The following is a 26,930-nucleotide window of genomic DNA, read 5'->3' on the forward strand; positions in this document are numbered from 1 at the left end:
AGACAGATTGGGGTAAAAGCATTCTAGGCAGGAGCATGAGGAAAGGAAGTACTCAGAACATTAGGGAAATGGCTGTTATGGTTGGGCACCATGCATGTCAGGGACTGGAGGAGATCCTGCAGTGCCCAGGGGTCAACCATGTAAAGTACTTACTCTGTATGGCACAGGTCCTAATCGTGTATTTTTTCACTTTACCAAAGTAAAGATGCCATTGAGTATTCAGTAGGATACATTGGGTCCAGCTTAACACTATAAGAAGGATCTGTATGTAGGACATCAACCAAGCCTCTGGAAATGCTTACAAACTCAGAGTCAATTGTTGACTAGGACGGATTTCCTGAAAATCTGTCACTTTTTGAGAGGTTTAATTTTTATAGTGTTTATGTTATTAGAATACAGATAAATGATACAGATATATGAAACCAGGCCAATCTCAGAATCTACTGTGGAAATTTGTTTTATGAATGTATTCTTGGTTTAAGCCTACTTAACATGGTTTCCCTTGTTCTGAAAGACTGAAGAAAAATATGCCAAACGAGAGCTTAATTGGACTAAAAAACTTACTACATTTTGCTGTTTAATTTTTTTCCAATTTTCAAAGCCCTTTAAGTTATTTATTACTATTGCTCCTGTTTTAAGTTTACTAGTGAAAAGCATAGGCTCTAGAATCAGATTGGGTAGAATCAAATTCTGTCTCCAAGATACCAGTTGTTTGACCACAAATAAATTATTTAACCTCATTTTCTTCAGTTTCTTCATCTGTAAAATGAGAATAATCATAATTGTGTTAAAAGGTTATTGTAAAGATTAAATAATAATGTATATAAAGGACTTAGTACAGAATCTGGAGGACAGAAGTACTCAGTAATAAGGTTAGCATTATCATGACATAGCCTTTAATTTAATTCAATTTCTTTTGTATATTTACTTTGAGTGACATTAAAAAGTAACTCTTACTAAAAGAAAATCAGATGTCATGTATTAATCAGTAAGTTACTGATAAGGAGCTAATTTCATAAGGAAATAAGCATACAGAAGAAACTGAGTTAAAATAAATTTGAGGATAGAAGGTCAATATAATTTGAGTGATTTTATTGACTACTGATGTAATATTTTTACAATGAATTTTAATAAATATTTTTGCAGTATTCATACAAATATTTATTAAGCATCTGGTATATGCCAGGCCTTGTTCTAGGTTCTAGGGTAACATGAGTAAACAAAATATGAGTAAACAAAACAGACAAAAATCCCTGCCCCCCTTGGAGTTTATGTTCTAATATAGGAGACAGACAATAAAGCAAGCTAAACAAGTAAATACTGCACATAACACATTAGCTAGTGAGTGGTAAGTGCTCTGTGTCATGAACTGTAAAGAGTCTGGGATTTTACCCTTACAAGCTACCAAGCAAGCCGGTTAATGTTTCATGGATGCTGAGAGAAGACACAAAACTCCTAGGTCAGAGGCAGAGGACAACTTCATAACTCAGGGCAAAAGCAGTAGCCTGAGGTTCAGGTTCATGCCGGGTTCCCTCGCTCCACTCCCGAGCCCCATGGGGTCATGCGGTGGGACTGGATGAATGCCTGCACATGTGATGGGTGGCATTATGGGAGAGGAACACTGAGGGATCTGTTGCTTTTATAGTAAGTGGAAGCAAGCCTGCTCTTTGTGGGGAGATGTAACCTCATCCTTCAAGGTTGCTCACTGGATACACAGCCCTGAGAAGTGGCCCGGGTGAAGGGTGCTCAGGATCTTGGATTCTTAGCACACCCCACAAGAACGTGCAGGGATGCTCAGGGTCCATGGCAGATTGCCTCTCCTAATTGTATGAAGAAAAATTAAACAGAGAAGGAAGAGAGTTACTAAATACTATTCTGTTTTTCTTAGGACCATAAAAATACTGTTTTATACTGTTTCATAGAACAGAAAAAGAAATACTATTCTATTTTACTTGTAGATATTTTGTTATATGTTTTATCTCCTGAAAATACGTAGATTTTAGTACAAATATGAATTTGTTATCTTGAATAAGATAATTTAAATGACAAAACATTAATAACTATCTCAAACTATAATTTTCAACTTTTAATTAAGGATTTTTTAAAGTTAATCAGTGATATATTAGTATTTTCCTTAGTATAGTTAGTGAAATAATTTATAGGATTACAGTTAAAATCTGTCCCTATATTAATGCTTGCCATGTGAGATAAGGCATATCTTATTTATAGCATGTTTGCTCCCATGGATCAAGGGTCTGCTCCCATGCAATTCAATACAGCAAACAATCCTTAAAGTTTAATTAAAAAATCTAAACCAATTCCAATGTTGACTTGTATTATGTGGTATTTTGTTATTTACATGTGAATATTTAGACTCAGTGTTAATTTTCCCTTCTTTCAAAATCCTTAGAATTTCCATATGGTATTATGTCCATTTTTCCACATATTTGTGGTAAAGAACTAATTTCTACCCCGCCCGCCCCTCAAATCCATCATGGAGAGATAACATGCAATTAAAAAAATAAAAAACAAAAAACAGACTTACAAAATGCAGTCCCCCATATTTCATTCAATTCAAGAGATACAAAATTACTCTATCAGACTATGATGAAAGTTTCTAAATGCTTGCTCTCAATTTCTATACTTACTGCGGACTGTAACAAACCCTAGACCACACTTTGAAGAGCACTGTTGTAGATTGTTCTCTATAATAGTTTGAGAATGTACCTGCACCATATCCCCAGTATCCATCTTTCTTGGATTTTTTATGTCTTTGGATTTACTTTTTAAAATCTTGGACCCACTAATGAGTTCTCTAAGTTTGTAAATTGTTATACAGATTATTCTTTTATTTGTCTAATATATCTTTCAAGCTTCAACTGGCTCTTCATATTTCAGATATTTAAGGATTTTGTTAGTGATTCCACCCTTTTTACCATATCCTTTCAGCTTTCTTTTTTCCAGACTCAAGAATTGTCATTTAACATACATGCATGAACACCAACATTCTTCATTGTAAAGAAAAAAATTACTGAGAAAAAATAAACAATAAAAAATTTCCAAAAACAAAAAGAATTGTCATTTATTTAGTTTATCCTTAAAAGGCAGAGAGGAAGAATGAAGCTTTCAGTTTAATTTAAAATCTGTGGTGTGAATGATGCATATGTGAAACCAAGGTTCCTAGCTCAATCCCTGTATGTGTCATTTAGTTCAGAGAAAGTTTGTTCTGTAACTTCTGTCAGCTTTTCTAGTTGCTTCTGGTCACTAATCATATCCTGGAAAAATTATGGATTAACTTAATGTAATTCTACCACTATTACTGGAAAAAGAGTGCACAATTCTAATAATAAATCATAGCTGGAGTAGCAAGAATGTTGGCTCTGGAGTCTTTTTCCTATAGTAATATCCAACTGTTTCAATACAGGCATGAAAAACTCATTTCAATTTCCCCTTCCCAAAAAACAGGCATAATTTATAGTTCATAAGACTCATAACAGATCTTAGTAAATGTTATTACTTTTCCTTTTTCTCCACAAAATACCGTACATTATATTATTACATTTACCTTTTTCAACTAACTTGACTATTTCTCCATGCAGCCTGGAGGCCTTGGTTTGCCCATCACTGATCTTACAAATACTGGATGTTATTACATTTTCCTTTTATTTGTGCGTTAATGTTCCATTCACCTTCTCCTTCTAAATGCCCCCAAAATAACGCAGTTGAGAAGTCTTTTCTTCTGTATCTGGATCTGTTTTATCATCTAATCCCTACATTTCTTATATTTGCAGAACAATAAGTATTCCTCTAGCATCTAAAGACTCCAGGGCATCCGAATGGAGATGCAAAGTAGGTAGACAGATATAAAAATTTGGAGCTTGGGAAAAAAAGATGTGGATTAGGAGAAGTGGATTTAGAGGTCATTAGCATATAGATGGTAGTCTTAGGTATAGATGTAATACTCAGAGAATCTAAAAAGAGAAAAGAGGAATTCTGGAAACAGTAGCATTTAAGATGTGGAGGAAGGAGCCTGGGAAGAGCTTCCAGCAAGGTAGGAGAATCACGAGAGAACATGGCAATAAAAACATAGCAAAGCATTTCAAGAAAAAGGGAGTGATCAGCATTTTAAATATTGAGAGGAGTTATGCGAGATAGTAACTGAAATGTATCCCTTGCATTCAACAAATTGAAAAGTCACTGTTTACCTTAAACAGTTTTAATAGAATGGGGCCAAAAACTGGACTATAATGGATTAAGCAGCAAATATGAAGAGAGGAGGAAATTACAAATGTGGACTACTTCTCAGCCTGTTTCTGGAGCAAAGGAGAGAAGAGTTGATAGCTTCAGGGGATGCAGATTAGAGACTGATGTTGGTTTAGTGGGTTTTTGAAAGAAGTTTAAGTATGTTTATATATAGGGGGAAAATGTCTGTGGAAACCAAAAAACTATAATGCCTGTTAGTAACGTAATGAGAAAAACTGTTGGAATTTTCCCTACTTTTTAAATGAAATTCACTTGAGAGTGTTTAAGAATTTGCCTTAAATCATCTGGTGGTTTTTATATTATCATAATTTTTCCTGATTACAAGAGTAATACATGATTGTTATTAAAAAATTCAAACTTTGCAGAAGTATGTAAAGTAGAAGATAAAAAGCCTTCTGTAATCTCAGTGATAACTGTTATCAGCAATTTTATATATGCTATACCAAGTTTTTTACCTATATGTAAGCGCATTGTTGTTCTGTAGGCTCTTTCACTTAACAGTATAGTTAATTGATGATTCGGTGATGAAACTAAAGGTAAAAATAAACTAAGCCTATAGAGATTTTTACATCTTTTGATTTTAATATAAGGTTAATTAACCTTCATATTTAGGAATTTGGTTTACAAACATCTGTTCTTTATCCTTCCTCTTTAGAGTGGATGTAACTGAAATCCAGGTAGCTTTAGTGATCATCTTTGTGTTGTCTACATTTGGAGGAGCAACAGTGTGGGACTATACGGTAAATCTGAGGATTTAAATTTATATTTAAGTACTTTAAAAATATTTAGGAAAAAGATTGCATTGTTAATTTTCTTCAGAAATCCTTGGAGTTGTATTTAATAGTCATTCCATTTCTTAACCTTTTTTCTTCATTTTATAATTTTACTATTCTATATACCTTATTACAGCATGAATATACTACCCTATGCATGAATATACTACCACATAAAGGAAAATGACCCCATTTCCCTAATATAAAATTAAACAGACTAGTTGAACTACCTTTTCAGGCCAAAATTTATCTCATAAAATAGATACATAAAAAGTAAATTCAGTAAAATATTTTATGCTTGAAACTTGTCCCTCAATATTAGGAAAGAAAAGTTGCTAATTTGCATTTTTTATAACCTACTATAGTGAAGTTTCCCATGTTAAGGAGTGTTTTTATTTTCTGCGTGGTTGGAGACCTCAGTATTTTGATAAAAGTTGACTCTCAGGAGGCCACTGTTATAAATTCATGCTTTGTATAGGCAGAAAATTTATGAAGAAACTATTCCGTCTCTACAACCTAAGTTTACAGTATTGGCTGACTCAAAACTTCATGCCCAGAGAGTTAAGAAGAGTAATAAGGATAATATCAATAGTCAACAACTAATACTTACTCAACATTTACTATGTTCCTAAATATTTTACTATCACTGTTTTCATCTGACCCTCAGAACAACCCTGTGAAGTAGATACTGTCATTTTTGTGTTTTATAAATAAGTCTTAGAATGATTAAGTAATTTGTCCAGTGACACATAGCTAGTAAGTAAGTACTGGAGCTGATTCCAGACTCTGTTTTTAATCACTAAGCTATATAACCCTGGTAAAAATAGTAAGAGATACAAAACTAAACATACTCTTACCATAGGATCCAGCGACTATGCTTCTTGGTATTTACCCAAATAAGTTAAAAATTATGTCTATGCAGGGAATTCCCTGGCAGTCCGGTGGTTAGGACTCTGTGCTTTCACTGCCATGGGCCCAGGTTCAATCCCTGGTCAGGGAGCTAAAATTCCACAAGCTGCATGGCACAGCCAAAAAAAAAAAATTATATCTTTGCAAAAACCTGAACACAGGTATTTATAGCAGCTTTATTCATAATTGCCAGAACTTGGAAGCAAGTCCTGCAGTAGATGTCCTCCAGTGGGTGAATGGATAAACTATGGTACATCCAGGCAATGGAATTGTATTCAGTGTTAAAAAGAAAGAGCTATCAAGCCATGAAAAGACATGGAGGAAACGTAAATGCATGTTATTTAGTGAAAGAAGCCACTCCGCAAAGGCTCCATATTGTATGATTCCAATCATATGATATTCTGGAAAAGGCAAAATGATGGAGACAGTGAAAAGACCTGCTATTGCCAGAAGTTACGGGGTTAAGGAGGGATAAATGGACAAAGTCCAGGGGATTTTTAGGGCAGTGAAACTATTCTGTGTGATACTATAATGGTGGATACCTGTCTACCTGTCATTATGCATTTGTCATTCATGCATTATGCATTGTCATAGAATGTACAACACCAAGAGTGAACCCTAATATAAACTATGGACGTTAGGTGATAATGATGTGTCAGTGTAGGTTCATGGATTGTAACACATGGATTGTATCACTCTGGTGGAGGATGTTGATAGTGGGGAAGCATGTGTGTATGAGTGCAGGGAGTATATGGGAACTCTGTGTACTTTCCATACAGTTTTGCTGTGAACCTAAAATTGCTTTAAAAATTAAGTCTGTTTTTTAAAAATTGTAAGAGATTTCCCTGTGGCATTTAGTTTCAGAATTGCCAATCACAGTTCATATCACTAGGCTCAGAAATAGACTTTGAGCATATTTTTAAGTAGAGGAATATTCCCTGAGATATTCATATTCCTTCTTATCATGTAAGAATAAATAATAGAATCAAGGATACATAGGCCTCTAAAATATGCTAGAGGGATGAGATGTGTCTTTCATGGTACCTGTTCAGCCAGTACCCATTAGAAGGTGAACGTGGACTTAGAGGCACTTAGGCAACTCTGGTCATTGTCAGATGTGGTTGTTTTAAATTTGGAATTCTGATTTGGTTATACTGGGGAAGAATTTAATCTTAAAATCATTTCATTCAATGTTTTGGCAATACCATAGGAAGAAAGCATACCTACTTATTCTCATCAATAAGAATACTTAATTTAGATATAGATCTTCTAAATTTAATTGTTGATCTGTAGTTTCCACAAATTTTGGTACAGTATTTCAAAGTATATTTTCAATACACAATAGCCTACAGCTTTTGGCAATTCATTGTTACTGTTTTTTAAATCCTTTGCTGCCTTTGGAAGTTTTCTTGAACAGCAGTTGACCAACAGGTAAATATATATTGCTAGAGATTTAATCCTGGATATTAACTACACAAAACTTTTGCATGCACACACGTTTGTCACATTCATGATGCAGACCATGGTGTCTGACTGTCCTGTGATGCTGCCTTTTAGACGTACTAAAGTCAAGTGAACTATCCTTTTTCATGTTTCTTAAGTCAGATGAAGGCTTGTGAGATAAAATACTTCATCCCACTTATTTAAATAGACTTAGCTGGATTTTTCACTTTAAGAGATAAAACCATTAAAAGAAAAGTTACCACTTCAGGTTACATTCCAGAAGTTAAGGTTTGATTATAAGAAAAAGAATAGCTTATTGTACAGGGCTGTATCATAATGTTTCTTTACTTTTTAATAGGAAAAGAAATTCTATTTTCTTAATGATGTGTTTCTTTCCTCTACCCCTAAAGATACCCGTCCTAGAAATAAAATTGAAGATCTTACCAGTTCTCGGAGTAGTAGGTGGAGCAATATTTTCCTGTTCAAATTATTTCCATGTTATCCTCCATGGTGGTGTTGGCAAGAATGGATCCACTATAGCAGTAAGACATTAATTTCATCATCATTCAGTATTAATTTTATGATGAATTTTCTTTTCACCCAGCTACAGAGATACTAAAAATATGACAAAGTTCAAGAATAGGGAAGGAAACTTAAAATATGACAAAGTTCAAGAATAGGGAAGGAAACTAAATATCTTAAAAGAATTCTTTTTAGGCACATAATACAAAAGCATTTTTAAAACAGTTTAGACTGATGTTAAAGAATTTTTCCTCTTTCTACAGCCTTTCTCAGAGTAGACTTTTGTGACATTCGATTTAATCATCTGCTGTTTCATTACTGTACATAATTAAGAGTTACCATTTGTCTTCTTGCTCGTTGTGCCTGGCCCTGATATAGGAGAGGAGGAGGAGTAGGGAATGAGTTCCTGATTGAATGTCAGGAAAGCTGCCAAAGGTCATGGTTTCACATATGGGGCAATTAGTCATGAAGTAAATTTTATTGAAATTTCACTGAAATGTATTTTTAAAACTCTCCTAATATTTTAAAAGGTAAAAATTTTAACCTCAGTTCTGGAGTCGGTACACCTTGTATTTGTGTTCTTTACACTTTGCTCATCTATAATTCTTTTGTATTTATTCGTATTTGTTTTTTAAAACTTCTTCAATACTTTTACACAGGAAAGAGGCAGAAAGGAATTCTGCCCGGTTTTTAACGAATATAACATAATATCCATGTGTTTAAAAAATATATTGTCATCTTCAAGGTAGTTGATCATAAGAAGATAAGTACTTATTCCAGTGATGCCATCTTCTGTCAAAACATTCTTGGAATGCCTTTAAGCTATAGTTCATTCTCTTTATAATTTCTTCAGTGCTGTAGTTCAAAATTTCTGTCTTTTAAGGGTGGGTTTGATTTTAAGAAAAGTCAAAGTCATTTGAAGCCAGCTCTAATAAATAAGAGGAGTAAAAACATGAAATATAGCATTTTTAGTTTAAAAAAAGACTCATTCTCTTAAATGACTTATACATTGGCTCTTATGGCTATTTCAAAGGAATCCACCTAATTCATAAATTATCAGTTTTTATGAATATATTTTATATACATAATTCAAAGGCAAAGTATAAAACTCACTTAGATACATAAGTTCTGATATATTTGGAAATTTTAATTTGTTGTGTTTTGAGGTGTTTTGTCAGTTAACCTCAGAATTGTTTTAGAAATGTTAAAGTATTCTGCATAAGATGCTTAAGAGTACTTTTTGCTTGACCATGGATGATAAAATAGAATACTTGCTGGAATGTGAGTTCCACTAAAGACGATGAGATTTAGTGATGATCAGCATCCACTTTAGAATATTTTACTAAGACATAATTCATTAAATGTTTGAAGGAAGACAAGAAATCAAACACTGTGTCTAAGGAGTGGTTGATTTCAAACTCTTAAAACTGGTGGTTTTCCAACTTTTTTAGCAGCAGATTTCCTTGAATAAAATTTACAGAACCAAAGTATAGGTAAAAGCACTATTTTAATAATCTAAATATTTATAACATTACTATATAGTATGGTGTTTTATTAAGATATGATTTTGTAATATTTATAATATTATTCGTGTAATTTTATAGTAAGTTCTAATTTGTAACATATAAACGTTAACAAACAAGAATAAGCCTGCTTTAATAGATACATTTAAATTGGTGGTTATATATTTAGTAAGCCTTAAAATCAAATTTATTTCAATATTTTGTTTAGGATAAGCAGTGCTGAGAGCATCCTGATTCGCATAGATAAAAATGTAATGGGTCAGGTTGTACAATGTTACATAAGAGGGCATTTGTAGTCTAAATGCAAAAGGCAGGGGCAGGGGTGGGATATTGGTATAGAGAGAGACCAGGGCAGAATTAAACTCCTCCTAATCAGTGATTAAGATATTGTGTAAAAGTGGCAGGTTAAGCTTTATTTCAATATCTGCACAAAAATGTTAACTTGGCAATTGGAGTGTTGATGGCCTTCAGCATGGTAAAATTTGGTATAGAATAAATCACGTTATTTTTTTAGTGGTTATTAGTTTAAAATGTGTGTTCATATAAAATTGGAATCAAACATCTAAGCACTGTATTACCTCTGTGTAACCCTAGGTTTCTGTGGAAGTTTGAAAAGCATGGCTAAGGTCTGTATACTCCTTTAGGCCATACATTATCATACTCTTCTCTGGGTCTCTAGTTCCTAACACAAAATAGATGCTTAGAAAATATTTGCATTGAAATAAATGCATTTTTAAAATTTGGTGCTGATTTTCTGCTTTATCCATTAGGGTACCAGTGTCTTGTCACCTGGACTCCACATAGGAATAATTATTATACTGGCAATAATGATCTACAAAAAGTCAGCAACTAATCTGTTTGAAAAGCATCCTTGTCTTTATACCCTAATGTTTGGATGTGTCTTTGCTAAAATCTCACAGAAATTGGTGGTAAGAAATTCTTTTAATTTATGATTCATGGTATAAGTATGTACTTGTTCCTCAAACACAAAGCTGGAAACTATTTCATACAATGGGTAGGTTTTTTATGGTGTTATCATCACAATAGTTAGGTCTTTGTGCTCCAAGTAATACTGTAAATGAATGTTAGATTCACAGACAGACTCCTTAGTGTATAGTAAGTTCTTTTAATTATTTGTTTAGCAATGATTATCAATTATAACCTTCTGATATCAAGGAATTTAAATATTGGAAACTTTAATAAGCTACCCAGTCATGAATTTGAGAAATTTTAGATTCAGTATTCCCATATCAAATGTGAGATTAAATAAATGGTCTCTTTATCCTTATTTGTCTTAATAGTAAGTTAAACTTCTAGTTAATTCTATCCTGAAACTAAAAGCTAAAACATTTAAAATTTAATGGTGAAATTATTTTGTTTACTTTTTTATAGATAGCTCACATGACCAAAAGTGAACTGTATCTTCAAGACACTGTCTTTCTTGGCCCAGGTCTTTTATTTTTAGACCAGTACTTTAATAATTTTGTAGACGAATATGTTGTTCTATGGATAGCAATGGTAAGTGCTTTTTTGGTAAGATTTTTATTTATTTTTAACAAATGTCAGATAATACTATGCTTAAGAGTCATTTCAGTGAGATATCAGGTAGCCTTACTTTCTAATCTATACAGTAAGTGTTTCTGAACATTTAAAATTACTTCTTTAAAGCTTGCTTTATATTGTGTTTGAAAACGGCCCACATATCTGGAGATCAGGGTTCCAACAACCTAAATCCTTAAAAACACAACTGTGTACCTTAAAAAAAATAGTACCAAAAAAACAGTACTAAGATGTCAAAAATCACTTCACTCTCCGGCAAAGGACTACAAACATGTATTAGTGTCTGACTTCTTTAATCCAGCTTGTTAGAATTATTATGAGCTTATAGCAGATAACAGGTAAATTAAATGTAGTTGGTGTTAGCAGAGGTGGGCACTATTGTATCAAGAACTGTCAGCTAATACTGAGGAAACAAAACAGAACAGACAGTATTACCCAGTACAGTGTTCTGGGACCATTTTGTGCTAGAAGTAAGCAACCCTACGTATCTGTATGGCCTTTGAGGATAGTGCAAAATTTATATTAATAATGATGACTCTTATCAAGCAAATTAAATTCTCATTGATTGCATCCTGCTTAAAAAGTGATGTGGATAATACATATATTAATTTCTATTCAAAATTATTATAAAATAGAATTTGGTGCATAAGAGAGAAGCTTTAGCTGTCTGAGGAAAAGAAAATCATTGTTGGTAACACTTTAATCACACAAGTGGATAAAGGAGGCATTACTAAATTTTTTATTTTACTAAGACATTATCTTTATGGTTGGTCTTCAATTAAAGGTAGTTCTGGACAATTTTGCTGTATTTTTCCCTACCTCCAGACCTCACTGGACTTCACCAAATTGTTAGTACTATACAAAAACTGATATTAAAGTTAGCTAAAAGAAACACTGAACCTTTTGATAACTTAAACGATCTCACACTATTTGTTAGATAGAGGTATTAAAACAAAGCCTATCTGTTCTGTGCATGGACCCCTGGGGTACATCTGATCATCCTTTATACTAGGTTCTATAGTATTATACTTTTTTTCAGAGTAAGTTAATAACTTAATATCCATTCAGAAGTCTTCCATTCTTCAAATAGTGGTGAGATGTAAATCTTAGTCCTTGAGTTTCTCAGACAATATTCTAAAAAATGTTTGAAAATCAGAATAATTTCCTTTAATTTGCTATCCTCTATAAATATTGTTAGGGCTCCAAAACAATCTAAATGTAAGAAATAGGTGGTGATTTTTCAAAATATCTGAAAATTCAATGTAGGGTTTCTTTTAGTGAACGTAAGTATTACCAAATGGAATTAACAGAATTAAAATAGCAGGTGTTAAAAATTTGAGCACCTAATTTGTAATGAGTGAGTTGGCCTGGTTTTACATCAGTGGTGGAGATTATGGTGAGAAAGTCGAATTCAATTTTTCTTTAAAACACTTTGTGGACCACAATTAAAAACAAACAGAAAAACACTATGTGGACCAAAATAAACGTATTGTGCCCTTTGGCATCCTTAGGGAAAAGGCTCTTGCTTCAGAGAGAGAAGAGTCAGACGGAGTTCTTCAAGTAAATGATAAAGAGATTTTTCCCCTCAGTAGTGAGAATTCCCTCTCCATCGGCAGAGCTGTGAGGCTCCTTTTTCTAAAAGGAAGCATTTGCCCCCAGCCTCTGGGAAAGTTCTTAAATAGTGTGCCTCCCTGCTTAATTTTGTAAAGAACACAATTTTGTATGTGCCTTCCCTCGACTATGATGTCTCTTCCAGGGCTTTACTTTCTTACAACTACTCTCCAAGGAATAAGGAAAAAGAAAAGTATATGATGGAGTGATTTCATTATAATGACTGATAGCCCCTTCTAGTAGAAAATTTGAGGCTTTGTTGCACAGTAGAAAATTGAAAGGATATGGAGTCAGAAGACTTGAGTTCTGTTGTTTTCCAGCTTTTGTAATTTAGTCTATACCTTTTACCACTCTGAGCCTCAGTTTCTGTAACTGTGAAATACCCTGCATATTCCAGAGTACTACAGTGAGGTCCAAATATGAACTATAAAATGTAATATTTTCGGTGAAGAATTTTTGGTTAAGGTTTGAGTTTAGGGGGTGAGGGGACAGAAAAATAGCTGCTGCTTTAGAAAAGATAGACCATAATCCATTTTATATTTTCTTTTTTGCTTCTAAAGGTCATTTCTTCATTTGATATGATGAGGTACTTTAGTGCTTTGTGCCTGCAAATTTCAAGACACCTTCATCTAAGTATCTTCAAGACTTCATGTCATCAAGCACCTGAACAGGTTCACAAGCATACTGACTAATAGCCCAAGGAAAAGAGGAGAGGCAGTTAGGGGAACCTATGAGTGAAGGAAATCCCCTTTTTCAGGAGGCTAGTATACTATCAAATAAGGTTATATTTTAATATAAACATTAAGTCCTGTAGATTCCATTATGTCTGTTTCAGTGGCAAAGCCCTCGTTGTGTATCAACATTTTTTATCAAGGTATTATCAGAGTAATACAATCTATAAATTAATTAGAAACAAAACCAAAGAAAGAAATTTCAATTTTCTGAGTATAAGAAATTGAACCACTGTAGTTCTAAAGAGCAATCTCTATGTCTCAGAAATCCTTATCAGACAATTGGGGTTTTCTCTGCCAAAGGATTACATAAAAATTCAGGACTTAAAGGATTTTAGCCATCTTGAGGGTGATGCTTACTTCGCTAAAAATTGACAAGTGCGTTCATAATATTGCATAAGTGCATGAAGTGTAATAATTATTGAGTCACATGATGTTATAGGTATTTTTTTATTAGCCATTTTCAAAAAAGGTATGTTAATTACTATGGTATAAAAGGAAATACTTGCTTTAGTATACCAACTTCTGTAATTTGTAGTTAGTAAGAGGAATTATCTTACCAGTTCAGAAAAACAAATGAATCTTTACAGTGAGGGCAACTTGTTCCTTGATATTCTGAGCTTAAATTTCATTGTCACAAAAAAAGTAGACATTAAACATTTCCCTTTGTGAAAAACAAAACAGTAGCTAAAGCACAATTGACATGTAAGAAAATTAGTAATTTATGAAAACATAGCAAAAATATCTTCCCTTTAGAATATCAGCTAAAGCTACTTCAAGTACACTTTTACTCATTTGAGGTAAAATGGGGATAAAATAAGTATCTGTTATTCAACCACTAACTACATTATGTACTGATTCTCATCTTTCCACTCTCACTTAAAAGTGTTTACCTTGCTCATTATGAATAATAGAACTATCACATGGGTCTTTGGTGATCCAAATCTTCGGACTCCCATCTTACCTGTTTGTAATTTTATCCAACAGTTCTGTAGACCATAAGCCATATGGTGAAATAATTTTTTTTAAAAAAGGAGTAATGAACATGTACTATATCTTAATATGCAAGAAAAAGGCATATTGAAAAAAGAGTGAAAGTTGATATTCCTTAAAAGGAAAAAATAGGGACTTCCCTGGTAGTCTAGTGGCTACAACTACATGCTCCCAATGTAGGGGGCCCGGGTTCGATCCCTGGTCAGGGAACTAGATCCCACATGCCACAACTAAGACCTGGTGCAGACAAATAAATAAATAAATATTTTTTTTAAAAAGGAAAAAGTATATGCTTATGTGAATTAAGTACACAGAAAATACTCTGGAGTACTTATTTTGCCTCTGAAACAACTGGTAAATTCAATAAGGACCTTCTTAATTTCAATAGTACTTAAAATTTATATTAAATTTTATAATACTTAAAATTTACATTCCAGCATGTACTTTGGCTTAAAAGGCTTTACAAAATGCAAAAATTTAGGAAGTAAACTGTCCCCTTAATGTCAGATATTTGTTAACGGTGGAGGACTAATTTCTTCCTATATAAGTTAGCACAGTTAGAAAAAGAGGATCAGTATGGATTCATTTTTAAAAACTTGGAAAACCTAAAACTAAGATAAGTGTGGGTTATGCAGCAAAAATTAGAATTTAAAATATGGAAAAACAGGACAAAGTCACTCCTTTCTCCATCTATGGGGCATATTTTTTGTTTTTGAATGATTCAGTGAAAGGAGTTTCAGCAAAAAATAGTAAGTTTAACTCAAATATTTCAAACAAATGCTGAAACAATTTAATATTTATTAAATCAAGAGTTTCATATGTTTTTCTATGCTTAAAAAAATGCACATTTTAAAATACAGGGTATAGGAATTAACTGTTCAAGTTTGGAAATGAATGTAAAAACATCCATATATTTACTGAATATTAAAACTGAAAAACAAGACATTCTGTGTAATTTATAGTTAAAGACAGATGTGAAGTACTTAAACCATAAGTAATTAGGGATGTTAATGATATGCTCTTAATCATTACTAAGGGCATGTGTCATTTAATTGTGGACTGAGCCGAATTAAATGGCATTTTGATGTCATTGTGGAAATGACATTCACAAATCCATGTCTTAAAATGGATTATTTATATATCTTGTGCGGTTGTGTTAATGGTTTTTAGCAGTTTAATTTATTCCAGAACAGAAACTTAAGTTGCGTTTAATAAATTTTGTAAGTCAATAGAGTGTATTTTCTTTTGAAATCTTATTTTCATTAGAATTGGTAGTGTAACTTAATGAATATGCATGAAAGGGTGTACGTATAAAACAGATTTTGTGTTTTTTTCCCTTAAAGAAGAACAAAATTAATTAACCATCTATACCTGTGCTTTCTACCTTTTGGAAGTGATACAAATACACTGAAGCTAAAACTTGAAATTACATCATATTTATTGCTAAGAGTTAATTGACAAATGTTAGAGAGAAAAAATCATTATTAGTATTAAAGAGCTGAAAGCACGGTGGCACATATAATTTAGGAATTGCTGCTACTTGCATAACTTCATTATTTTATTTGGAGGTGAAGAAGAAGAAGGGTCTTGCACTTAAGCTAATGATTAATATGATGTAATATTTTAAACCAGAATTTTCAACCACTCTAAAAACTTACATGCCTCTTAGCTAATGTTATAATTGTATCATATTACTTAGGTTCAAGTTCTTCCTTCAAAGAGTCATCAGAATAACATGGATTGAAGAGACTTTCGAACACTTGCCATCTCTTGCTGCTGCTGTCACATGAAAGGAGATATTAAACATTTGTTTAATTTTTAGATAAGTGTTATACATATTTCAGCAAATAAAATATTTCAATGCTTTCAATAATCCTTATTTTTTCAATTTTAAATAACTTACCGTTTCCATCATAATTTTTTTTTGCAACATAGCCATTTCTTTTCTAAGTTCATTTTGTGCACCAGTAAGTAGATAATCGTGATTCTTCTCCAAGTCCTCCATACTCTAAAACACAAAAGGCTAGTTCAGTTACAAACCACCACTTTTCATCTCAGGTTCAAAACTTATACAATTAATTTTCAAAAGTAGGAACTTTTTAATATTCAACAATGCACATTATTTATCTCAAAAATATTCTAATACATGAAAACCAAAATACCCACTAAAGGAATAGAAAATGTCAGACATAAATCAAATATTACTAAAGGAGGTACAATAGTAGTGTACCTTCTCACTGGAAGAAACAAACAAAAATAACACAAAATTTTATAAAAGGAATAGAAGCACAACTTCCTGTAGCTATGTAGTAGAAAATGGGGATTTAATTCCAATTTAGTTGGCAAAAGAGTAAGACTGAAAGGAAGGTTAGGAAGAAGGGTTAAAAGTATTCTAGGGCAAGAGCATAAACAAAAGCATGAAAGTGCAAAGTGAGTGAGTTCAGAGAAAGTCGTTATGTGGAGGGGTGGAAGTAATGGATGAATGTAGTAATTGGAGCATTAAAAAAAAGGATCATATTATTGGGGGGTGAATCTTGAATGCCTAAGAATTTAGAATGAGAAGCTACTGACAGTTTTTCAGGAGGGAAAAGGTAATGTTATAGAAAGATAATAAGGCAGACCCATGAAGGATGGGTTGGAAAACAGAGAAATCAGTTAAGAGTTTTCATAGTATAAGGAAAGAATGATGAGGTTCTGAACTAGGGCAGTAGCAGTGGATGTGAAGAATAAGAGAGGTGGAGGAGTCAAATATAGTACTAAAGTTCCTACACCAAGTGGTAACACTTAGTGATAGCATTTAGCACAAATTAAATCGAACACAATGCATTCAAAATGGAAAACTGTTAAGAATTTAAAATGTATAAGCGAAATGTTTTCCCCTTAAACTGAGAAAAAAATTATCTTCTACTTCCACACATGAATTATATTTTATAAGAATGTATTATGTTACCAAATATAACAAACCTTTATGAACTGCTCATATAATTGTTTAATTGTTTTCAGTCTCTGGCTCTGAACAATTCTAGACTGTTGAAAAACTTTTTGTTGCTGTCGAAACATATTCTACAAATGTAAAAGAAAAATTTATGTAATAACAATTCGGGTAAAATTTAGCAAAAATTAATTCTACATTACACTTAAAAGGAATAGTTTTTAAATCAATATTTTTAAGATTTTAACATTTACTATGACTGAGTTTAGATAATTTGTGTTCACCACTTATATACAACAATAATATAATAACCCTACCAGTCATTGAGTAGGAAATCTCAACAATACTCAAAACATGTCTTAATTCTTGGTGCTTTCAATGTCAACACAGATGATCCTTACAATATTGCTGGTCTTTCAGTTTCTTGGCCTGTTTTCCACCAATGATTTTTGTTCTTCACCCTACTTTAGCCATCCACTTACATACACATACCCTAGATTTTGTCATTACCAAAAACTATAACCTCTGCATAGTATTAATAATAGCAAACTTGATATTAACAATGTGCTAGGAAGCAAAGACCAACAGCTTTTATGAGTATGGTATGTGCCTGTACTTCTGCATTCAGCAGAACCAAACTCATAGCCAGCAGTGGGCAATGGAACCTGGCTAAGGTCCATGGGTGTACTGCAAGGCCGGCCTCTCCCTTCCTACTTGACACTTGGTTATAGTAGATTAATTATAAAGCTATAAAGCTAAGCATAATACTAACAGCTAGTTTTTCTTCTTGTTCCTCAGCTTTCTTCACATCTATATCCCACTGCTGGAACAAAGTCAGAAACTGCTGAGAATATTCTTGGTTAAGCTTCTGCCTGTAAAGCGTAATGAATATTGTCATATTTCACATCAATATGGAAAAACTTTCAAAACAAAACTGATTTGACATAATTATACTATAATAAAAGAGAAAATATCAAATTTTCAGATGTGAAGCCAAGAAGTAAAGTTTTGATTTATGATGGTTCAGAAGTATTTATTTTCCTAACCAACTAACAGAAAAATCCCTCTCATGTGCTTTAAGCTCTTGAAAACTAAGGGAGTTTTATTGTACATATACATTTTCCAGAAAAGTCCATTTTATCTCCAAGCAATTTATTTTTCATTTTCTCCTACTGAATATAGGTTGTGATATGATAAATAGATTCACTGAAGTTATTATATTTATCATATAAGATTTCCAAATAGAAATATTTCACTTAATTTTTCCCCATTTTGGTATAATGATTTTGTACAAAAGAATAGTTAATTCAGCTAAAATATACAAATTATTTATAATACATAAGGTTGATCTTTTTCTACACTGTTAAACAGTTAACTATCATTAAGACTAATGGTTTATATGACATTTACTTGTCATTCAGCTAATGTATTTTTAGAATGAATATAAATTACCTTTATTGTTAAAAAAAAACCTCAAACATTATTTAAAAGGGGAAAAAGGACATCTTTATTGATTTCTAGGAAATATATCTCAAGTCTGTGAAGGAATGAAGTTATAGGACTAAAGGACTTAGAGGAAAATCAAGCCAAATATACTTTTTTACTAGAGATCCCAATAAGCAGAAGATGATAGTACTTCTCATAATTTGCACCAATGAATACTAAGAAATGATGCAAATGTTGTGGCAGTGAAAAAACCAACAGCCTTACCTTTGCTCTTGTTGGGTTTTCCAAACATTTTCAATTTTCTGGTTACTGGTTTTGAGAGAAGCCTTGGTATACATTTCTAGTCTTTTTCTCTTGGCAAGAAGAGCCTTGTTAATATCAGCTATATTGAAAATAAATACTCATTAAATTTAATGTGGAAGAAAGTTACTTTGTTCCCACATATTCAAATAAACATGGATAAAGCTGGTTCAAGAGTTTTGAAAAGATCTTTAAAAATACACATAATATCAAAAAGCAAGATCATTTCCTTGCTTTTTTTTTCTGAGAAAACTTTTAGTTATTGGTATCCCAATTCTGATTTTCCTAACTAGAGATAATTTTTTAATTTAGAGGTGATTAAAAAGAGCTAATAACTGGAAAAAAGGGTCTCAAGGACAGACTTTAATTTCTTCATAAGAAAACACTAATAAAGGCTAAATTTAGAACTCATTATATGAAACAAAACTATTTTGAGTCTAAAAAGAATAAAAATAGTTAAAATAATTTTTTAAAATATAGTCAGTGATACTTTAAAATATATTTTTTACTAAAAGAGACAAAGACCAACCAAGCATGGGAAAATCTTATTTTAAGTAAATATCTAAATAAATTCAAGAACCCTTTTAAATACTTTTTTATAGAACATTTTTACCAATAATATAAGTACTGCATTTCATAAACTTTTTAATACTTCAGGTAATTCTTTGCTAGGCACATGCATATGGATCTACCATCAATAGTTATTTTTCAGTAATCATGATGAGGTGACCTACACTATTACATAAATATTTTGTATTTCCAATATCCCTCTATAATAATAAATTTATAAGACAGATTATAAAACAAGCATTTTGTTACTACCAAATAGGGCAAAGCTTTCAAAAAAGACTTGATTATATGAATAATGCTAGAGAGGAGCCAAATATTGACTCTTTTATAAGAATACTATCGCCTAACACGGTTAATGTAACTGATATTTGACATACAATTTAAAGTTTATGAACTTTTTATCTGATCTCTTACTAGCAAGGTGGTCTTTAATTCTCAGCTACATAGTTTAATAATGTAAAAATAAAAATGAAGAGTTATTTTAAAGGCTTCAATTTACATTGCCCTTCCTAAAGAAAAGAACACAGGAATGCCATAGAAAATAACTAAATTGAGAAAATGAAAAACTGACACACAGATATGTGCGTGTGTTTGTATCACTTAGTCCGTGAAAGTCCAAACAAAGAGGGATAGACACTTTTCCCATCCATTTTTGCTCTAAAATTTCATAGTCCATTAAGCTCACACATCTATAAAGTAACAGGACCATTCTTAACTCACCATCGTTAGCACCATCTCTTTTCACATCAACAACTGGAAAAGGTTAGTAAGGAAATCTATGAAGCCGAACCACATATACTTGTGCAAAATCTTACATATGAGAACAAAGCATTAAATAACAGTCTTATAGTCCACTGATTATTATTTACTATTATACAAATTATATGGTTTGAATACAAATATCTCCTAAAACATACCTCCAAATCTTTCCAGCATATTCTGTACTTCACCTCTGTGAAAAAAATTACATCAAACAACTTTTAATTAAGGATCCATAAAATATCATTCTTGTTTTGGAAGAAATATCACATGCCCAGTATTTTACATACAATACTCGTTGGACAACCAAATAGACTTTTCTTAAAGTCTAACAGGTGAAAATTGAGCATATTACCCCATGTCTTCAACTATTCCTGCAGAAGTCCTCTTCTTCCCATGTTTATCAAGTACTGGAATCTTCCCTGAATTGACAGTAAAAAAAGAAAAAGAGTTGAAATTAAGTATGCTATTTTGGTAATTTTTAAATTGAGTAATATCTTAATTTTGAGGTTTTTTGAGGCTTTGTGCCAAGACAAGTTTTTAAAGCAGACATATAAATGCACTACTTTCTCTGCAGGTTAGATGGAATTAAATCAGGATCCAAGACCATTTTATGGGAACAATTTTGCAAGTCTTCCTGTGTTAATGTCGTAATAATCTATGTACTGTTTATAAGACATCAGGCGAAAGATGCTATAGAAGCTTCACTGAGTCCGAATAAGAAACACGAAGTACATGAAAATAAATGCAGGACATGGTCACTGCCCAACACCATTAGCTATACGGTACCTTCAGTGACATCCTCCTCTGAACCACTCAGACGTTTTTTATCTGCTTTCTCAAAGTCATAGCCTCTTATAACCTGATCTTCCATGGATGTCTTCCCAGATTTCCCGGTATGTTTTCTTCCAGAGGGCACCATGTCTCGATGTTTTCTGATTTGAAAAAAAAAAAGATCAAACCTGCTGAATCCAAAGACACCATTTAAATAAACTGGCAAATTTCAAAATGAGCGATATCAAATAAAGATGATTTTAGTTGAATACCACTTGAGGAGTCTCTTCATCTATTCTGTTGGACCAAAAGTTAACAGAAGAAGATAATGACTGCGCCGCCCCTGACGCCGGCGGTGCTGTGATGGAGAGTTCGCCTCTGAGGACGGGGAGGGCGGCGGAATCCTAGCCCGGCCAGCTTCTGGCTAAATCGGGGCAAATCTAGATCCTGCTGATTTCAGTCACAATGTGCAAATCGTAATTACTGACAGGATCGATCACGAGCCCGCCCCAAAGAAGTTGCCAGCAACAGAAATACAACATAAAACGTTCTGCGTCCTGGGCCGCAGAAAATGACGTCAAGATTTCCATGACCCCAGGCCTCGAGGACCAGTGAAGGGGAGCCCTGGCTTCATCTAAATGGTTTCTGCGGGGCGTGGGCGCGCTGACGCGGGCCCACCCTCCTCGCCTGCTGTCAACCTGTCCACCCGCCCGGCGTCGCGTCCAGTCCCGAGGCAGCCCAGCCGGCGCCTTTCCGCCCACTCACGGCCCTGCCCGCAGGGAGCGGTACAGCCTGCAAATTCCTGTCAGAAGCCCCAGGGAGAGCCAGCGGGTAAGATTTACCTCACAGGTCAAGAATAACCCCTGGCTCAGATTCCCGCGCGGGACAAACGCTCCCCTCCTCACACCTGAAAAACACCCCAATGGTCGACGACCACAGTTATATGTCTCCATACAGGCGTCCCCGCCGCTCCTGCCTCACCTGCCCCAACGCCTCAGACTTGACCTCTTCACAGCCTCGACACTCCTCCGAAGCAAGTCAGAATTAGCGCGGCAGAAAAACCGACCTCGCCTCGCCCGGGAGCGTCTCTGATTGGCTGGCAGGAGGGCGCATGCGTGCAGCGGCCCCGGGGCTCCGCTCCCTCGGACGGCATGCCCAGCGAGAGCGCTGACCCAGAGCACCTTGCGGGCGGCGATCTATGGCTAGTACACCTGAAGCGAGGCACTTTCCAGTTTCTTTTTGTAACTTAAGTTTAAAATTTTCACAATATTTTATTAATAAAGTTGCAACAGAATATAAAGAACACACAACTTAATTTGTGAAGTACAGTTTTACCAGAGCCTATTGCATCTCCTCAGGGAGTCCTTTCCCTCCCATCCTCCCCATTCCCTACTCAGAGATTTTTTTTTTTTTTAATTATCTTGAATTTTGTGTTAATCATTGGACCCTCCCGTTTTCTGAGTTTTGTTACCGCATGTATGTGCCCTGAGACAACTCTGCTTAGTTCTGTTTGTGTTTGGGTAGTATAGAAAGTTGTACCATATTCTATGTAGTATTATGTCACTCGCTTTTTTTTTTTAAACCATTCTTTTTTTTTTTAATCAGACATCAATTTTATACACATCACTTTATACATGTCAATCCCAATCGCCCAATTCAGCACACCACCATCCCCACCGCACCGCAGTTTTCCCCCCTTGGTGTCCATACGTTTGTTCTCTACATCTGTGTCTCAACTTCTGCCCTGCAACCCGGTTCATCTGTACCATTTTTCTAGGTTCCACATACATGCGTTAATATACGATATTTGTTTTTCTCTTTCTGACTTACTTCACTCTGTATGACAGTCTCTAGATCCATCCACGTCTCAACAAATGACTCAATTTCGTTCCTTTATGGCTGTGTCACTCGCTTTTTAAACTTAACATTACATCACTAAGAGAATCTAGATGATTACACGTAGCCATAGTTCTTTCATTTTCACTGCTGCAAAATATCCCATTGTGCCTCTATTCCACCATTTATTCATTTATTTTCTTGTCTGTGGACATGTGGGTTATTTTCAGATTACAGCCTATATAAACAATGATACTATGAATATTCTAATCTCCTGCATATATGCTAAAGTTTTTACAGAGTATCTGGGTGTGAAGTTGCTCGGTCATAGGCTAGATGATGTAAAGCCAAATTGGTTTCAAATTTATACTCCCACCAACAGTGAGTTCCCATTGTTCAATGCACTCATCATCACTTGGTATAGTCAGATTTCTTAATTTTGCCATTCTAGTGGGTGTAAAATGATATTTCTTTAGGGTCTGCTTTTGTATTTCTCCAGTCACTCATAAGATTAAGCTCTTGTTATGCTTATTGGCCATTTGCATTTCCTTTTCCTTAAAATATCTATTTGGGTTTCTTGCTCATTTTTCAATTGGGTTATGTGTTTCTTATTGACTTGTAGCTCTTTATATACGGGGGCAGTGTTAATATTTATGACTGCTTTCTGTATCTTTTTAAAGGAATTTATTTTTATCCTGAAGTCATAAAAATACAAAAGTCTTAAGGTTTTATTTTTCATTTTTAAGCCTTTGTTCATCTAGAATTTACTTTTGTGCCTGGTGACAGGTAGGGTCCAATTACTTCCCGCCCCGCCCCTCACTGTGGAAACCAGTTGATTGAATAGTGCATGCTTTCCCTTTAACAGCTACGTCATCTGTCATGTTTCTGTATGTTCTTGAGTCTGCTTCCCCAGCCTGTTCCACTGGTCAGTTTGCCTATTCCTGTGCCAAAGTCAGTTTTCATCATTCCAGCTTTATTAAAGGTTTGGCATCTAAGAGGGCAAGCCACATCTTATTTTATCTTCAGGAGTATCCTGTGTATTCTTGAACTTTTGCTTTTCTAGTAAATTTTAGAATCAGTTTTCCAAGTTCCAGGAAAACAAAACAAAACAAAACAACCTACTGGATTTTAATTGGAATGGCAATAAATCTATACATCAATCTGGAGAGAACTGAGTCTTCTGATTCTTGAATGTAGCATATTTTCCATTTATTTAGAACTTCTTTAATATAATTCAATAAAGTTAAACTTTTTTCTCTGTGTAGAGTTTGCACTTTTATTAGATTTATTTATAAATAACTTCTATTTTGTCTCTATTTTGTTCAAATTGTTATATAATTTTGTTCTAATTGGTATATAAATATCCAATTGATTTCTGATATGGGTCTTATTTCTTTTTAAATCCACATTTTAAAAGTTTATTTATCTGTTTATACACAACATTGTTCCAGAAAGGGTTTAAGGTGGCTTAAAAGACTCCATAAAATACACCAAGGAATTAGTAATAGAAGAACCAGGAATGAAGCGTATGCAAAATGCTTATATAATCCTACTCGTTTACTCTAGGTGGACCGCAAATTTGGCTCTAAGTTTTTAGCAGGCAGTCAGAAAAGGAAACTTAGTTACATCATTTACAGTGTTCGTAAAGCAAAAACAAGCCAGTTACCCAAGCGAAGCACTGTTATTCCTAGTATTAAGACCAGAAGGAAATTTCTCTTGAGAGGCTTCATAAAGAGGTCAGTGTATGATGTAATTAATAATCAGTGTTCGCAGTAGCAACCTAATGGGAGACACAAAGATGAATGCACAGGGCTCTTTCTTCAATACAGGCAGATAACATCACATCAACTTGAAAATCAGGAACAGCAATTTTATCATGAGTTTGGGGGTTGATGGGGGGAACACAATATGATACGGTCAAGGTACTCAGCTCTTTGCTTCGCTCAACAAAACCAAAGATACATTTTGGAACAACAGAGTTGAATCCAGTACCCAGAATGACTCCGGAGAAGTCCTGAAACCCTTAAAAAATTCTATGCAACATTTTCTGAATAGGTGCGTTTATTCTTCTTGCCAGAGAAAACATAGTTTATCAGATACACTGTACTCAGCGTACCCAGGTGATACACATAAATTAGGAACCATTTCTTTAGACAATCTAGAGAATTAGACTACAAGTCATTCATGCTATTCAGATACTTATGTTTTCTTCTTATAGCCTAGCTTATTTTTCCTCTGCAAAAAGAACCTTTTTTGTTTCCATGTGGTGCCACGGCTTGGGTGAAGGTTTCAGGGTGGTTAAAAAGTTGCCTCCTGGCTGGAGGAAGGGGCTCGGGCAGAGATCTCGAGGCGGGGGAAGGCCGCCGGGCTCTGGAGGCTCCTAGTCGCGCGGACAGGAGAGCCTTTCTAAGAGATACTCGCCCAGTTTGGCCTGGGGGCCCGGCCAGACTGCGCAGGTCGGTCAGGTGCACGCCCATCTTCTTGAGGAGCTTCTTGATGAGCTCCTCCTGCAGGAAGCGGCTCTCCAGCAACTCGCAGAGCTGGGCGCCTGCGCTCGCAGAATCCGGGGCCTGCAGATCTAAGAGCGTCCGGTCCAGGCTCCTCTCCAGGGCCGTGGCGGCCTCCATGGCGCCCCACTCCTCCCGGGACAGCTCCTGCCCGTCCTGGAGCGGGGCGCGGCCGCCCCACTGCTTCCGCATCTTCAAGAGAGAAGCTGGGCGCCCTTGCGCTTCTCCACAGCCAACTCCCGGAAGAAGCGGCCCACGCCCTCCAGAGCCACCTCAACGCCTTCGAAGTAGAAGCTCAGAGAGAGGTAAGGGGACGAGGCCCGAGGTGCGGGTTGATCAGGCGGCTGACGGCCGCTTCCACCTCGGTGGAAGAACTCTGCTGGATCAGGGTGAGTCAGCAGTGAGGAGGCCTTCTCCGTAAAGTGTGCTGTGAGGATGCGCCCGGAAGCAGCGACCTGGGTCTTAGTCTTCTCTCCAGCAACTTGCTAAACAATTTTATTACTTCCAATAATTTGTCTGTAGAGTCTGGGCTCTTATAATAATATCATCTGTGAATAATGACATTCTCGTTCCTTTGTAGTTCGTAGGCTTTTTTTCATTTTCTGCCTGCACTGATTAGGATTTTTAGTACGAAGACGAATAAAAGCATGGATACTAGACATTCTTCCTAATTTTAAAGGGCATGTTTCTAAAGTTTCTGTTAACAGCGATGATACTGAAACCGTGGGTTAAATCCATTTCACCTGCCGTCACTAATCAAGGTCGTTTTAAGATTTGCCTGACCTCCAAGCTGCACTTAGCCTAGACAATAAGGTGTTTGCCCAAGTTGTTTTCCAGCTGCTATAGTTTGAGCTGAGCTGGGTAAGTCTGGATTGGACCACCCACCCTTCAACTGGGCATTCCAGAGTGTCTTCTTGGTGACCTTTTGACATCAAAGGGCTAAAAACTCTACCCTCAGAACATGCAGAGGCCTGTTGCCTAGTTACACCTGCTCAGAATGTCAGTTACCACACCTTTTTCCAATCACCTTTCCCCACACTCCCCATGCCTTGGACCGCCCTGCTTCTTTATTCTTTATCCCATAAATACCCCGAGCCCCTTGCCTTGGGAGGCAGAGCTGGGATTGGTTTTCCTGTCTCCTCGCTTGGCTGTCTTCTGAATAAATACCCTCTTGGCTGCAAACCTCGGCATCTCAGTGTTTCATCTTGCTGGGCCTCAGGCAAGACAAACCTGGTTCAGTAACATATACCATGTGTGTGATTTTGGTAGTTGCCCTTTTTGAAAGCTTAGCTTCTATTTTTAGTTTGCTAAGAGTTTTTTGTTTGCTTGTTTTATTTTGTTTTTTAAAATCATGAATAAGTGTTGCATTTTATTAGATTCTTTTCTGTATCTATTGAAATGATCTTTTCTCTTTAATTTGTTAACGTAGTGAAGAAAATGTATATCATCTCCTAATGTTAAACCAAATCTACATTCCT

General features: G+C 34.9%; 2 protein-coding genes and 1 pseudogene across 5 annotated transcripts in view; 1 reads left to right on the top strand and 2 right to left on the bottom strand.

The window, feature by feature from the left end:
* CHPT1 (choline phosphotransferase 1) overlaps nucleotides 1-20,942 on the top strand; it is a 39,173-nt gene extending 18,231 nt beyond the window's left edge. The window contains exons 4-9 of one of the 4 annotated variants that reach the window (XR_011075943.1): nucleotides 4,919-5,003; nucleotides 7,799-7,930; nucleotides 10,204-10,362; nucleotides 10,826-10,951; nucleotides 13,165-13,364; nucleotides 16,028-16,201. Coding sequence is in view for 3 of the 4 variants with exons in the window: in XM_068560159.1 (XP_068416260.1) it covers nucleotides 4,919-5,003; nucleotides 7,799-7,930; nucleotides 10,204-10,362; nucleotides 10,826-10,951; nucleotides 13,165-13,275; nucleotides 16,028-16,072 (658 nt within the window). In the remaining variant the exon portion in view is untranslated. Of the gene's footprint in view, nucleotides 1-4,918; nucleotides 5,004-7,798; nucleotides 7,931-10,203; nucleotides 10,363-10,825; nucleotides 10,952-13,164; nucleotides 13,365-16,027; nucleotides 16,202-20,912 lie in introns of those variants that run through there. The other 3 variants (XM_068560159.1, XM_068560162.1, XM_068560161.1) reach the window with 3 other exon arrangements.
* Nucleotides 16,054-21,917, bottom strand: SYCP3 (synaptonemal complex protein 3). The gene is made up of 8 exons (XM_068560163.1): nucleotides 21,125-21,917; nucleotides 20,691-20,757; nucleotides 20,494-20,528; nucleotides 18,971-19,088; nucleotides 18,033-18,132; nucleotides 17,293-17,391; nucleotides 16,232-16,336; nucleotides 16,054-16,107 (listed from the first exon to the last, which is right to left on the bottom strand). Exons 1-8 carry the CDS (start codon nucleotides 21,255-21,257, stop codon nucleotides 16,054-16,056), a joined length of 711 nt encoding a protein of 236 aa, XP_068416264.1. The 5' UTR covers nucleotides 21,258-21,917.
* A 3,408-nt stretch (nucleotides 21,918-25,325) lies between these two features.
* LOC137775851 (ferritin light chain pseudogene) lies at nucleotides 25,326-26,643 on the bottom strand (annotated as a pseudogene).
* Nucleotides 26,644-26,930: the final 287 nt, after the last annotated feature.

The sequence above is a fragment of the Eschrichtius robustus genome, chromosome 13 (genome assembly GCF_028021215.1).
Source record: "Eschrichtius robustus isolate mEscRob2 chromosome 13, mEscRob2.pri, whole genome shotgun sequence".
NCBI lineage: Eukaryota > Metazoa > Chordata > Mammalia > Artiodactyla > Eschrichtiidae > Eschrichtius > Eschrichtius robustus.